The 15,769-nt window shown below is 34.7% G+C and overlaps 1 protein-coding gene across 1 annotated transcript in view; it reads right to left on the reverse strand.

Moving 5' to 3' along the window:
* The window catches only part of Pclo (piccolo presynaptic cytomatrix protein), a 347,243-nt gene that overhangs the window by 30,719 nt on the left and 300,755 nt on the right, over positions 1-15,769 (reverse strand). Inside the window, exons 20-21 of the mRNA XM_035450725.1 lie at positions 8,879-9,020; positions 3,421-3,488 (exon numbers count right to left, since the gene is read on the reverse strand). Coding sequence (XP_035306616.1) covers positions 3,421-3,488; positions 8,879-9,020 — 210 coding nt within the window. The remainder of the gene's footprint in view (positions 1-3,420; positions 3,489-8,878; positions 9,021-15,769) is intronic.

A 15,769-nucleotide genomic window follows, 5' to 3' on the forward strand; every position in this document is an offset into this window, starting at 1 on the left:
TTTATAATTTGGAGTGAAAATAAATAATGCTGTAGTTTGCATCACATAGGGTCTTCATTTCCAGAGATTTTGCAATTATCCGTCACCATCTGAAGCCAGGTTTCTTACAAGTGAAATACTCTGTACAACACTGGTGGGCAGAGGTCTTTACTGAGCGTGCTAGACTTAACTGCCCAGGCTTGGTGGTGTATGCCTTTTCCAGGACTGGAGGCATAGCAGGTGAGCTGAGATTTGTGAGTTCAAGAACAGCCTGGTCTACAAAACAAGGTCCAGGCCAGCCAAGGCTATACAGTGAGACCCTGTCTCAAAAACCAAAGCAGAGCAAAACACAGTACTTTGGTAAAATCATTACCACTAAAAAATTTTAAAGATTTGGACAGCCATATGATTCAGGATAAAATTGAAAAGCTGTATAGTTTGTGAGTCTTTTTCCTCATTCACAAAGTTCTTATTGATCCTTATATCTTTTCACACTCACTTAATATGTATGGCTTCTTTAAAAAGACCAAACTTCACATCTCAATAGTTCATTTTGTTTAATGTTTAGTAAAACTGCAAAGAAAAACCTGTAAATAAAACTGCAGAGAAAACCCCACCAACTTGTTTTAATTTTTCCACCTTCATATTTTTCAAAAGAATTTTGCATAAGATATATGCATATTTACTTTATAATGTACTGATTTTTAAAAGAAATATATTTCAGTAGATGAATAGTCTTCCCGTCCTTCCTTATTCTTATGATATCATTACATAACAATCTTAATTAATTTAGCATTTATAGTAACTTGACTATGTTTTACTACTGCTGAAACAATGATAATGAGAAAATTCCATTGACTTCTTTAGTTCATTTATTTGGTTTTCACTGAAATTAACTACTTTTTTCATTGTTGCTTTTTTAACATACATTTTTATTGAAAATTTCATACACTGTATTTTAATCATATTCATCCCTTCTTCCAACCCCTGACATATCTTCCCAAATTCTATACCCATCCATACTTTGTATCCCCCTGTGTTAAAATCCTATCGAGTTCCACGAGAGCAGGGCATGCAACTTAGGGTATATGTAGTCATTTACTAGACTGAGTTCCTCCTACCAGGACCACAGGCTTAAAGAAACTAATACCTAGGCCAAGTGTGGTAGTGCATACCATTAACCCAGCACTTGGGGGGCTTGGAAAGCTGATATCTGAGTTCTAGGTCAGCCTGGTTTACAGAGCAAGTATCAGGACAGTCAGGGATATACACAGAAACCATCTATGGAAAACCAAACCAAAAGGAGGAAGAAGAAGAGGAGGAGGAGGAGGAGGAGGAGGAGGAGGAGGAGGAGGAGGAGGGAAAAGAAGAAGAAGAAGAAGAAGAAGAAGAAGAGGAGGAGGAGGAGGAGGAGGAGGAGGAGGAGGAGGAGGAGGAGGAGGAAGAAGAAGAAGAAGGACTAAGGGAAAAAAAGGAGGAGGAAGAATAGGAGGTGAAGGAGGAAGAGGAAACTCTCCTAGCAATTATCAATAAATAATAACTACCAATCTAGTAAATGCTGTTTCCCTAGCTTTAATTGTTCCCATTGTTTCCATCAATGCTAACTCTGTTTGTTATTTGGTCTGGAACATTATTTCTTCAACCAGTTCCTTCCCCAAATGGTGTGTCAGACTTTGATGATCCCTCATGGAAGGCCTCACCCTCTCGGGGAGTAAATGGAGGGTGGGATGGGGAGTGGTGGTGGGGCAGGGAAGGACAGGAGGGAGAGGGAACTGGGATTGGTATGTAAAATAAGATTATATTTAATTTAAATAAAAATTATTTTAAAAGAAGATGAAATAAACAAACCTAAAAATAATCTAATTTTTTATATTTCAAGAAAGCATACTTTTAAAAGTTTTACATTGTTGTCAAATTGTTCAAGGCAAATTTGAAGTCCAGAAGATAGTTTTAAGTCTATCATGAATTTTTACCATATTTGCACCTCTATCTCCCTTCCCCTCCCTCTCTCTCTACACCATCTTTGACGCTGGTCACCTTCCTTCCTATAGTTTCCCTTTAGCTGCTTTAATGTTCTGTGGGGTTTTGTTGTATTGTGATTATATCTATAAAAATCTATAATTCACAAATGAGAGAAAATGTGATATTTGTGTTTAAGCGTCTGGTTTGTTTTGTTCAATGTAAAAAATCTCCAGCTGCATCTATTTCCCAGGGAAGGAAATGATTGAGTTCATCTTTGTGGGTGAATACAATGCAGTTGTGGATGTATACCATATTTATTTGTGTATTAACTACTGGTAGACACCCAAGTTAATTCTTTAACTTAGTTATTTTGAGTAGTGTTTCTGTAAACATGGTCCCTGTGCCATGTTGACCTAGACCTCTTTGAATATGTATGTAAGATATGGTATAACTAAATTATGTCATAGTTCCACTTTCTGGAACATTTTCCAGAAGCTCCATAATGATTTCATAATAGCTTGACTAATTTACATTGTCACCAGCAATGCACAAGTATTTCCTACTCTCCTGTATCCCTCTCAACATTTGCAGCTGTTTGTTTTCTTGATGGTAGACATTCTGACTTTGGTAATAGGAAAACTCAATGTAATTTTTATTTGTATTCTCTGATAGCTAAATATATTGAATATTTTTTATATTTATTGGTAATTTTTACTTTATCTGTTGAGGACCAACTCTTTTTTTCTCATTTTCACATTTATTGACTTATGAAGTTACTTTGGGATTTGGTATTTAGTTTTTTATATTATTTATAGTTTCTTTATGCTTTACATATTATGGAGATTAATTCTGTCATGTTTTTGTTCCTTTGTGATATATAGAAGCTTTTAAATTTCATGCAATATCATTTGTCAGTTCGTTTTTTTTTTTCAGTTCTTGGTATAACTTCCTTGCTTTGGAGCCTTTTTCATCAGAAGCCCTTACCTTAACCTGGGGCTCGACACTGCTCCTCATATTCCCTCTGACAGTTACAGAGCTTCTGGTCTCACATTATTTTTGAAGTACTTTAAGTCAGTTTTTGAACAAGGTGAGAGATCTAGTTTCACACTTCTCCATGTGAATATGATTTTCCAGTATCATTTGCTGAAGACATTTTCACCAATGCGTGTTTTTGGAATCTTTGTAAAAATTCAGCTGTCTGTAGATCCATGTGTTAGATCCTATGTCCTCTACTCTATCCCACTAATCTTTTGAGTCTCTTTCCCATCATCTTCTTGATCCTCTTTAAAGATTTGGTACCCTTAGGTACTAAATAGTTAAATACAATTGAGAAAATTGACAAGTAGTTAATAAACACGAAGTTATTCTTGCTCACTAAATGTCGATTTACCATCTGGTGCTTTTGCCATTTGTACACAGATGAGTTTATAGGGTAGCACACTGATTCTGGCACAACTGAATAATGTAAATGTCACTTACCTTCTGTGTCTGTTGCTCCCATTCCTGGCTGTTTCACAAGGTCTTGTCCATTTTGTCCCATCTTTCCTCTGTTTCAAAGAAAAGAATGGCATTTTTAGTTATGAACCCCCTAATTCAAACTGGGTTTGGTTTGGAGCAATAAAATAACATTATATATTCAGAATCAACAGTGGATGATTTGAGTGTCAAATATGCAAGCAGTTAATTATGCTATGTCACGTTAATTTTAGAATGGGGACTTCATTATTATTCCTAGTAAGTCTAAATATAATATCACAGAAATTAACACATTTTATTTATAAACTCATTTATAAAAATTGAACTCATGATATTTTTAGATTTCTCCCACTTTAAAAAAATCTTTCAACACACAACTTTAAAAAAGCTCACATTAGCAAAGACTATGTGCTTCTTCATTATATGTATATGTACACAATAAGAAAATCCAGTCAAACATATCCATATCCTTAAACATTTACCCTTGCTTTCAACTTATAGCTCAAGGAGCTACATCTTTATCATAATGAAGTGCTATGGGTTCTTTAGTGAGACAGTAAGTACTGAATTAAATAACACATGGAAATAAGTTTGTAACTTAAATTGATATTTTTAGATGATAATAAGTGGTCAATAAGTTTATGAAAAAAATGTAACATCACTCATTAATCACCAGGTAACAAATCAAAACAGCAGTGAGATCTTACATTCCTCTAGAAGAGACATTTTGACAAATCAAACAGATTCTGGCACGAGTGTGGAGAGGAGAGAAGTCTTACATACTATTTGGAAATTTCAATCAGTATAGCCACTATGGGGAACAGTATGGACCTTCAAAAATTAAAAGTAAATTTTAGCAGTGTGTCATGGTCAATGCAGAGACACATAACTCCTCAAAGTTATGTGTCAATAGGACTGCATGGCCCTAACTGTAACATCTGTTTCACCCACTTCAAAAGGGGCAAAAAGACTGTGTGAGGCAGAGGACCAGAAGAAATACTATAAAATGGCTTTTGCTTTCAAAAACTTGTAGCAACCATGAATACCTGCATGACTTGCACACACAAAACTGGAAATTAACCTGGTAGGGTTTGGAAGAAGACTAGTTGAGAAAAAGAGAAACCTTTACAAGGTGACAAGAGGAATATAGTCATCATGCATTGTATACAAAAAGAAACTATAAATGTACAACACAACAAAAATCCTAGAGCTAACACTGAAATAAAGACATTCTCAACTGACAAAGGTAAAAATCAAATGACCACGTGGTATCACAGTCCTACAAGTGAATATTCGTAGAAAGGGAATATAATCATAGATACGTGTACTTCAGTGTTTATTGAAGCTCTGGCCACAATATTAATAAATATCAGTGTCAAACCCACTGATGGGGCAGTAACTTTCTCCCTGACGAATGCATAAAGAAAATATGCTAGGTGTGCAGCAAAGGCACTACTTAATCACACAAATAATTGTACCCAGTTATTTGCAACAATAAGGGTGGAGCTAGATTACAGTGAGTTAAGTGAAATAAGCCAAGCACTGGAAGATACATATTGTAAGACATCACTCTTATGTAGAATCTAAAAATTTCCATCTCACAATATTGTTGCTATGAGATACTGGGAGAATGAGGAGTGGAAGACACAGAGAAGGCTGCTTAATGGGTTGTTAGTTACTGATAGATAAGTTCTAGAATGATATTTTACAGCATATTGAAGGTAATTAATAATAAGAAGGTATTCTAAAAAAAATCTTAAAAGGATTTTGTATGTTTTCACCATGAAGAGTTGAGCAATGTTTGAGGGAAATACTTACTCTTATCTTGGCTTGAACATTGCATAGTGTATATATTTCCTCAAACTTTGTATGGATTTCATCAACATTTAGATAATAGAAACTATACCTTAAAATACTTTAATAACATAGACTTTCATTCTATTTTATGAAATTTTTAGCTTCTTTCTATATTTTCATGTGTTACACAAATAGTTTTTACATCACACTGTCTGCTCTTTGCTTATGATTCTGCTGTCTATTGCCATGTGGAATCTAAATCAAAGAACTCTTCTTTTGTATTTATTTATGTATTTGTTTGTTTGTTTATAAGTAGACAATGGAAAATGTCTATGAAGGTTGAGCTCAATGCCTAGGTAACTATAAATGTTCAATAATTACATAGAATTAACAATTAGATAATGCACATGGAAACTTTTAATTTAACCAAAAAATCTATCTCTGATTTTTAGTCTCTTCCTCAAGGCTTTGGTAAAGCCAATTGTAAAAGAACTTTATTGCAGTTTAAAAGCTGTGATGTTAAAATGCTGGTTGGGTAACAGCCAAAAGGCTGTAAGGTAGTTTTTTTTTTTTGTTTTTTTTTTTTGCTTCAGTCGGAGGAAAGGTTCCATGACATGCAATGGATTTGGATTGTTTTTAAATGTACTTAAATTCCATCACAACAAGATCCAACAATACTCAAACAAGCAGCTGGATGTGGTGGTACACAGCATTAGTTCCAGCACTTAGGAGGCAGAGGCAGGCAGACCTTGGTGAATTTGAGGCCAGCCTGGTGTACAATGAGAGTTTCAGGACAGCCAAAGCTACATAGTGAGACCCTGTCTTAAAAATAAAACACACACACACACACACACACACACACACACACACACACACACACACTTACACATGCTAAATGGAAGCATGTATCAAAGACTGACTGGATACTCAACCTTGTAGATTATAATCCTGATACATAAATGTTTATTAACAATTCTTATTTCCATAAAATATTTTTGATTTCCTGGATCTACTACAATTGTAACAAGTCTTGTTTCTTCAGAATCTTAATATTTCTTTTCAAAGACTGCTTTACAAAGATGCTCTTGTCACTATATTCCAGAAAAGAATCTGAAATATTTCTGTATGTAATAAAAAGAAATGTAAATTTATTAATTGTTTTATCTTCAAAGCCATTAATTACACTGTTCCATTGTAAAAATTTTAGATCAAATATTTAAGCACAGACTTCTATTTAGTGATTATGTGAGGACCGCATGCATACAGATTATGTAATTCCTAACATTTGCAAGTATGTGTATATCCATGTTTGTATATCTGTGTATGGTCTAGATGAAATTACTTAGGTTAGATAAACTAATGCTGCTCCCTCTGTTGCTGTTAGAGGAAAGGAAAGCTTAGGGCTTAGCTGCAGTATGGATTCTGGGAGGATGAACTAAAATGTATTTTGTTCTAGGCAAACCTCATCAAAGGATGAGGATCGCTTTAGTACTGCCTGGACATCAGATCAGAGGACTGAAGTCATTTCTATCTTGTATTACATTATTTTGTAAAAATTGTTATAATTTCATTAGTTTTAATAAGTAAATATTAGATCTGATCATCAATTTTATTTTTTAATGATAATGACTGAAGTCTTTGCTTCCAATGAAAACTGAGTTTTGTTTTTAAAAGGCATCAAAATGTGCAGTAAGGCTCCCTTGAAGAGAGCATGAAATCTTGGCACACACTGATACAGGGAAGCTAAAGGAAGTTCAGAGCAAAGGCAGCTCTGAGTACGTGAAGCAGGCAATTTTCTTGAGTTTTCATCAAGTTGTCTGAAACCCAGAGTCTTCAGATAACATATGATGGACCTTTAATGTCCAAGTCAATCACTCTTTAGTTATGAAACACTTGTTCTAGGTAAAATAACAATGGCATGAGACAGGAGACACTGAAGAGAAGGAACAAATATTATTTCTTATATATCTTGTGTAGTCACTTAAATGGAGACTTCCTTGTATATCTATATTGTAAAATGATTGTCTTCTACACAATTTCAAGAGATGCTTTTTTAATGAGAAAAACATGGAATAAGAAAACAGTTGGGAATTTTTTTCCCCTTAGACATCGAGGCAGACACTCAGGAAGTAAGATAATTTATTATCTGAAAGTTACAATTTTAGCATCAGTTCTAAAATATATGGTCTGAAGGGTCCAGTCATTTTAGAAGGGGATTAGATTATTTTTAGTATACTCTCCAAAGTTCCTATGGTAATCACAGTCCAGAGATATGTGTTATGAATTCACTTAAATTCATGTTATTTATTCCAGCAAAATTATAAGAACTGAAATATTAATGAGATTAGATTCTTTTTAGGAATGATTTCCCGATAAACAGAATTAATTAAGTGCAACCACTCTTATTGAATCCATGGACTAAATTTAAAAGATAATGTCATATAAGAAAAATCTCTCAGATGAACTGGTAATATAACAAGGATTCCTGTAGGGGAAAATGTAACTTGAAAGCTATAAAACACATGCATTATTCTCCATAAAACTCTATTTTTCCTATTAGTTTACCTTCTTAAGATGAAACATTGGCTAACTATTAGAATTACTGTGGGGTTTAAAGGGGATATTTTCATAATACTTGATACAAAAATAATAATTTCCACTGTCTAAGAGGATATCACACAATTGGAGAAAATGGAAAGACCTTTAACTGTCTTGATTAGAGTGCTTTTAGATGCTTGCTCTCATTGCAACTCCACTGTGCCCTGTAGCCCAAAAGCAGCAAGGAGCCACATAGCCCATCATAAAAGGCCATTTTTATATACTATTCATGTGTCATGAAATATCCTCCACTTTAACAAAAATGGCAAAAGCCATAGTTCAAAGTTCTTATAAAAGCATACTTTAGGCTCTACAAGCTGTGATCTATTCACAGATCTTGGACACCCTAGCAGTGTTTTCAAACCCAAAAGATTAATTCATGGAAAGGAAAATGAAAGGTCTAGAAGTTTAGATTTTGAAACTGGAACAGACATAATCTACAATCTATCTAAATCCATTCTATCACAATCTGCTTTAGTTTTGCATGTGAGTTGCAATATTACTGTCACGAGGCTTAACCTATTATGAATGAGCTGTATTCCCGGAGAAGGGATGTTTCTGGAACAAGTTTAGAACTCACGCAGGTTTAGAGTTGAAAAGTCTTAACGATTATACCAATTTGCCATCTGTTTCCAAGATGCCATGAATTCTTTAAATGTGAAATCTCTCCTGATTAGGAAAAAAAAAAGAAAAAAGAAAACCAAAAACCAAAACAATCTGTGTTAATGTCAAATATCAAGGTTGGTATCTGGTCATTGTGTGATGAAGGCTCTGAGCTCCAGAGGCTGCCCTAGCTCAGTTATTATTCTAACAGCTTTCTTGTTTAATGCAGGCAGTGCAGATGAAGTCATCATGCTAGTCATTTGCATTCATCTTTAGAATTAATTGAAATAATCCAGTCGTCCCTGAACAATTGGTTCTTATGTAGGCATCAGCAGTTCAGATGTCCAAGGACAGTGATTCAGAATTGGATAACTGCCTTATTTTCCTCCTGTGAAATGCTAAGGACGAATTACTCATGATGCTGTTAAAAGTGTAGTTTTGCTTTTATAAAAGAACCACTTACATCCTTGGGATAGGAAGTAGATTAGTCTCCCCTGCTGCGCCGCCGCTGCCTTCACTGTCCACGCTGTACCCACTGCCGACGCTGCTGCCAGAGGAGCCGGTGGACACGGAGCTCTCTGCAGGCCGGTGATTGGCGGGCTTTGCTGCATGATGTGGGGAGAGCCAACACCACAGTCAACAAGTGAAGCTGACATCTAGCTCCAAATGCAAAATTAACACATGTACACAATACTCATAGAAAGGACCGGCGGAAACAAAATGTCCTCTCTTTCTCAACCTGCCTCTCCTTTTCATTTCTTTATCCAGTAATGCACACTGGCAATATGGAATGCCTTCACTTTTTTATTACTCATGAAAAACAATGTCCTGGGAAAAACCTTCCCATTTTTTGACTAAGATAAATAGTATGTCATTCTTCTACTTCTTTTTGCTATTTGTACAACATTACAATAGTGCTCTGGCAAGCAAGAGTAGGGCTGGGAGACTTCACAGAGAAGAGATTGTAACAGAGTAAAAGAAATTGGGTAATTAATTGCTTTCCACGTTAATAGTCAATAACCAGATAATCTCATTAGAAGGGGAAGGCATTGGCACAATAGAAACTTCACATGTGGCTCTGCCAACTCTCCACATGTTCTTGTATTTAAATCTAAAGGTGTTTCTTTCCCTTGGGTATTTTGTAATTTATATGGGGACTTGTTTCAGAGTTTTCATGAGTTTCCATTTTGGATATCTGAGTCCACACACCGATATAAACATATTCACATATGTGGTATATGTTATGCTCCTGGAGCACAGCACTGGCATCTGGAAGAGCTCTAGGCTGAAAGGAGATGGGGACAGGGTCTGCCATGCACAAAGAAGGAAGAGAAGAAAGACATTGCCTGCTCAACATTTGTGCCGAAAAAGTGATCTAGCAATTACTTGAAGCTCTAAATATGCATCCCTTGGCAGATTGAGTGACATTTCCTCTCCTGATCTATGCTCACTCTGTAGAACCTGAAGTTGAGCTTCTACTCGGAAACAGTGCCATCATAATGATGACCTTTTAAAGACTGAGATTAACATTGTAAAAACAGGAGCCCAGTGGTTTATTCTCTTTCCTCTGGGGATATTAATTCCCATGCTCTCACTTCTTTCTTGGCATTTATGGTCTATAGCAATTCACTAGTGTCTTGGAGATTTCCTGGTCTTTAGCAAGGATTTTACCTGATTTTAAGTCTAGATGTATTCCAAATACAAGATTACTTAACATCCTTTTCCTCACTACATATATTGCTGTTCCATCACTAGTCTTTTATTTGAATGTGTTCATGCTCCTGGGGGAAGGGTTGACAATCACTTCATATTGAAAGGTCTATAAAGAAATCAATAATAATGATGATTCTTAGTCTGGAGGACTTCTAACTAATATAGCTACATAAAAAGAAAACTCAAAAGAAATTATACAATAAACTGAGGGCAGGCAGCATAGCTACTAGGAGGCCTTGTGAAGAATTTAGCTTTTCCTCTATACCTTCCTGTTCCATTACAGCAATAAGATGCTCTTAACAAGCTACCAAATAATTCCATATCTGTTCCAATGATGGTATAATTTCTTTCTCAGAACAGGGGAACAAAAAAGAATTTTTTATATAACTCAGTTATATATCTGATGCTTACAAATTGAAAACTGCTACTTAAAAAAAGGTCTGAGTGGTAGTGAACAATAAAATACTAGTTGCTTACATAGGTACAGATTTGTATAAAATAATAGTTCTAATATTTGCTAAATACTTTATTTAGTTTATGTAGAAAAAACATAGATGTCATAATTAGTGTTAAAGAAAATATTTTAAGTGTATAATTTAAAATATAAAAGTTATATGACTAGAATATTAAATTATGAATGGGTCGATGTTAGTTAAACTTCATAATCAAGCAATAATGATTCAGATTATCCCATTTATTTAGACAAATAAAGGTTGTCATGCTTTAAATTGACAGTAAATAATCCAACCCACTGGATTTTAATAGTGGATAATAGAATACTGAAAGAAAAACATTAATTTTGTTAACTGAAAATAAAAACACCAAACTGACATCATTGTACTGTTTTCAAAGACAATAGACAATAATTTAAAACAACTTAATCTTACTAGGTTTAAACAACTTTTATCTAAGAGCAAGTACACTTCATATCAGAGTTGCTACCTTATAGGATGTATGTCTATAGTAATTTCAACTGATTTGTGAATGTCACTTCTGTTATCAAGGGCTTCATGCATCTCCCATTTCCTTTTCATCAGAACAATTCCTAGATCTGGAGGCTCCATTATGCATGGTCAATGTATCGTTTATGGAAATGACCACTTTGTAGTTTGAGTGATCACATTAATGCCACATCTCTGGTAGTCCTTAGATACTTGATCTCAAACAGTGATCAATTAATATTTGATGAAGGAACAAATGAATGAATGAATGAATGAATGAATGAATGAGTGAATTGCAATGCCAATGATTTTTTCCCTAAACCAAACACCAAGAATGCCATAATGAACTACCAGTCAGTATTTCATATTTTATCTATAGTGTGTTTTAAAGACATTATACACATTTCTCATAAAAAGTGACAACTGATATAGATGATTTTTCTTTCTTTTTCCCCCAAAACTGTTGAAATCAGAGTTTTTGTAGCTTATTAAAATGAGTCATGACTATTTTTATCTGCTATAACATGTGGAAAAAATAATCTATTGAACATATTTTTAATCCCAATGTCCTCAAAAACTGGTTTGATTCAAGAAGGTATTTAGTGCTAATATACTGAATATCAAAAGGCATAGGTTTATTTAGAGCAATAAGGTAATGGCAGACCATGTATAGCATATGAATATTTACATTGGCATGATGGAAGAAAATACTATTCATAGTAATGTTGTGTGGGAGGAATTATGTTCACAAATGTTAGAATTGTTTGTTTCCTATACTGGTATATAGGCAAAGACCTTTGAATTTGATTTAAGTCTAGTATCACTTTGTTTTCCTGCATTTGAGTGAAATAACATAGAAATAATAAAAGCTTGGTCTTCCATGATCTTAGGATCTTTGAAATAATGGCTTGAAATAGTTGACATCTGCTTTTCCTCCCAACTATTTGAAGCAGAGTTTCAGAATTCATGTAATATGCTACATGAAGATATGCACCTGTGTATTGCATAGAATATAATACTCTACATGAAGATATGCACCTGTGTATTGCATAGAATTCATATAATACTCTACATGAAGGCATGCATCTTTGTACTGCATAGTAAAATCATCTTTACATAAGAGAATTGATGTTTTTAACAAATACTACACATATTTTGGAATCATTCTTAGATATCTACTTTCATTTTGAAATGCTGATCACAGAGTTCCACACTTCAGGAAGGGCTGAATAATACACACATGATGGGAACACTTGCTGCTGTGTAAAGAGCAACACCTTAGAAAGTCAATTCCTTCCATTTCAGGTAAACATTTTACCTTTTATTTCGGGGGGGGATGCAAACTGTTTAAAATTATTCTTTCCCTTTGTCATTGCCTTTGGCTGTTGTATGGTAAGATGCTGTTATGTTTTATGAGTTCCTGGTGGCTAATCCTACTTAAATATGATATTGTCTCTTTGCACATCTGTCTTCATCTGGTTCTCTCTGTTGGGATGCCCTGCCCCTCCAGACTTGACTATGCAACATTCTCACCCGGCTACCACATGATGGCAGCACTAATCCCAGAGAACTCACCAAACTCTGGAACTGATTGCAGCTGTGGGACCCTGGCCATTAGAGGCTGGATAAGAACACTAAATGTCACCTGCTCTAGAGCCACCATTTTCCCGTGGGAAAACTAATTCCTGTAAAGATAAATGACTGGTTATATCTCACACTTAATGGGAGAATTTAAAATTGTTGATTTCTTTTTATATTACATCTATTTGTCTCAAACAAACAAAATCTAAGTAACTTTGGTTATTTAGAACTCAGTGCTCAGTAGAGACTCGGCTTTGCTGCCTAGGACATTTTATCACTGGTCTTACTGTTGGGGCAGCAAAGACCTATTTGTTAAGTATTTCCGGCATAGCTCCTTACTGTGGCAGCTTGGAGCCAGTTCCTGAATGACTTGATTTATCCAACACTAAATCTTATCTTTATAGACATAGTCTGTAGGATTTTGAGAATATTTGAAATTCAAGAAATAAATCAATTACTGTTTTGTTTATTACAGTAATATGACAGAACAGAGCTATTTATCTATTTCTGAAACCATGTATTCTAAGGAATTTTTTAATTGGGTTTAAACTTTAGGGACCTTTTCTTCCTTTCTTCCCTCCCCTGCCTACCCATCTTCCTCCCTCCCTCAGTCCTTCTGTCCCTCCCTCCATACCTTCAACTCTCCTTCCCTCTGCCCCTCCCTCCCTGCCGGCCTCCCTCCCTGCCTTCTTTTAACCTTGCTTCCTCCCATGTTACTGGTGCTGGTAGCTTTTGTACTTCCTCTCCTGAAGGGATTTTCCATTTTGTTTCTTTTTCTAAAATGCTCATTGAATGTGGAATTGAAAGTGTCAGCTTTTAAGTTCAAATATGACTAGCATTCTTCAGTATATTTACCCTTGGTTTTTTTTGTCTGATCATGTGTTTGGGAAATTCCCATTACAGTTCAGGATTATTAATTTAAGGGGTGATGCTGCATTTTATAGTGTTTTAGAAGATAAATCTGTCCTAAATCAATTTCAGTGTATTTGGAAACATTGTAGTTTCTAAAGTGGAAAATGGCACAGAGAGCCATGGAAATGCAGGAAAGCACACATGCCCCATGTTATAAGTTTTCACAATGGAAATTACTGAAAGTAAGTATCTCCAACCAACTGTAAACTTTGGAGTTGAAGAACTCAAGAATGTCTTTAAATAACAAACTACTAGCCAACTAATTGTAGTCCTCCTAAGCATATCCTATACAAATGACTGATCTGTATTCATATCTTGTACAAACCATGATCCATGAAGTTCTGCTATTGTTTTCCTTGTAAAACATGGAGACAATTAAGTTAGTCTACCTTCACAGAGCTTTTTTCCCCCCCCAGAGACACAGATAGAATGTCTCCTTTGATATTGTACAGGAAAATTTGTAACACTCTTAATCATATTCATATGCACCCCCTTTCCATACATATTGCCTTAATGAATGAAATTTTCAAGACATTTTAATGATCAGTTTGCTCTGTTTTTTTAATCTAATACGACTAGTAACTGGAAGGTCTTTCCCATACTCAGTAATCATTCACTGGGGCATTATAGAAACAGATCAATGTTCCCTTTGGAGTACAGAAGTAAGGGTGTGCTTAACATAACAAATAAGAGTCAAATTAATATTAAGACAAGAAGGAGATTTTCATATATAAATTATATACAATGGCTTATATACTATAGTACTTGGCTCTATCCTATAATTTTCCCTTTTAAATATGTCTTCCTTTTCCTGAGAAGCATTTAATTCAGAATTGATTTGGGAAGAAAAATCCTGAACACATTTTAAAACTAACACTAAAATTTCATATTGAATAGTGAAATGAAGTTTAACTAATATACATCAAGTAAAATTAAGAAAGTCAATTCATTTATCTTGAATAAATATAATATTAATTTTAGCTGCATTCAAGTAAATAGATTGAACCAACACTATACCAAAGGAAGTATTGTTTTTTCACTAAGACTCTAATTCAATATTTTTATCTATAAGAGACTAGTGCTAAGTGGACTATATTTAGATGAGATAATTTTAAAGGCTTTCACTTTCATGGATAATTCTTAACTTTTTTCAGTATTAGTTTGATTTGTGTTTGAAGAAGAAATATAATTTTTGTTGTGTTTTGCTAACTATATCCTGGAAATACATTGTCTGACTTGTATTTCTAACAATTGATAACCCAAAAGGAATAAACTACCCAGAAAAAGAAAGCACTTGATAGTGATCCAACTGATTGGAAAGTACTTCTAGAAATAGCCATAATAAATATTTTGATAACCAAGATGTTACCCTTAAGCAAAACTCAAATAGTTTATCATTTTTATCATTTATTTATTTGTATCTGAGAAAGGTTCTTATGTACCTCAAGCTGAGCTAACCAGATACCAAGACTAACAACACTGAACTTCCAATCATCTTGCTGTGATTACAGTTTTGGCCACCAGCTTATTTTGGATTTTGTGTTGTTCTACAAATTGAATTCAGAACTTCATACATGCTGGGGAAGCATTTTACCATACCACCAATCTGTAATGTGTAAAATTCAACTCAAAGGAAATAAAGTAGCAAATTCCCATTAGAAATAATAAAATAATAATAGTAAATCAGTATCTGTGGATAATACTGCAGCAACACTGAATACTATTTTCCATAATGCTTAAATTTATTCAATGGTTGTAGAGAGGAAGCCTAGAAAACATTTGATTAATGCATGTGTAGAACCAGCAGATCTAGCCTCTTTTTAAAATTTCCTCTTGTAGTTGGTTCCAATGGAATGCAAAATACAATAGAGACTCAGAGCTGGGTTAGAACAATTACCTACCACTATATTCTGCTAAATGGACATAGCATTAAACTGACTCCTAATGATTTATCATTGTACCCATAGATTAATGGGTCGCTCAACCCTCTTCAAAGAAGGCTTTTGTTATAGAAGATGGTAATTAATACAAAGATCTACAACAGGCCAAGGTGCAGAGAGTAAGAGACTGAAGAATGATGAGCCCTCACTCTCACTTCCCAAGGCTCAGTAACCATTGCTGAAGCGAGAGCAGAAAGAGTCCCACAGCTGGGGTCAATGATGACTACAGGAAAACAGTATCTTCTATATATGGTAGAGCAGTTGTAC

The sequence above is a fragment of the Cricetulus griseus genome, assembly GCF_003668045.3.
Source record: "Cricetulus griseus strain 17A/GY chromosome 1 unlocalized genomic scaffold, alternate assembly CriGri-PICRH-1.0 chr1_0, whole genome shotgun sequence".
NCBI lineage: Eukaryota > Metazoa > Chordata > Mammalia > Rodentia > Cricetidae > Cricetulus > Cricetulus griseus.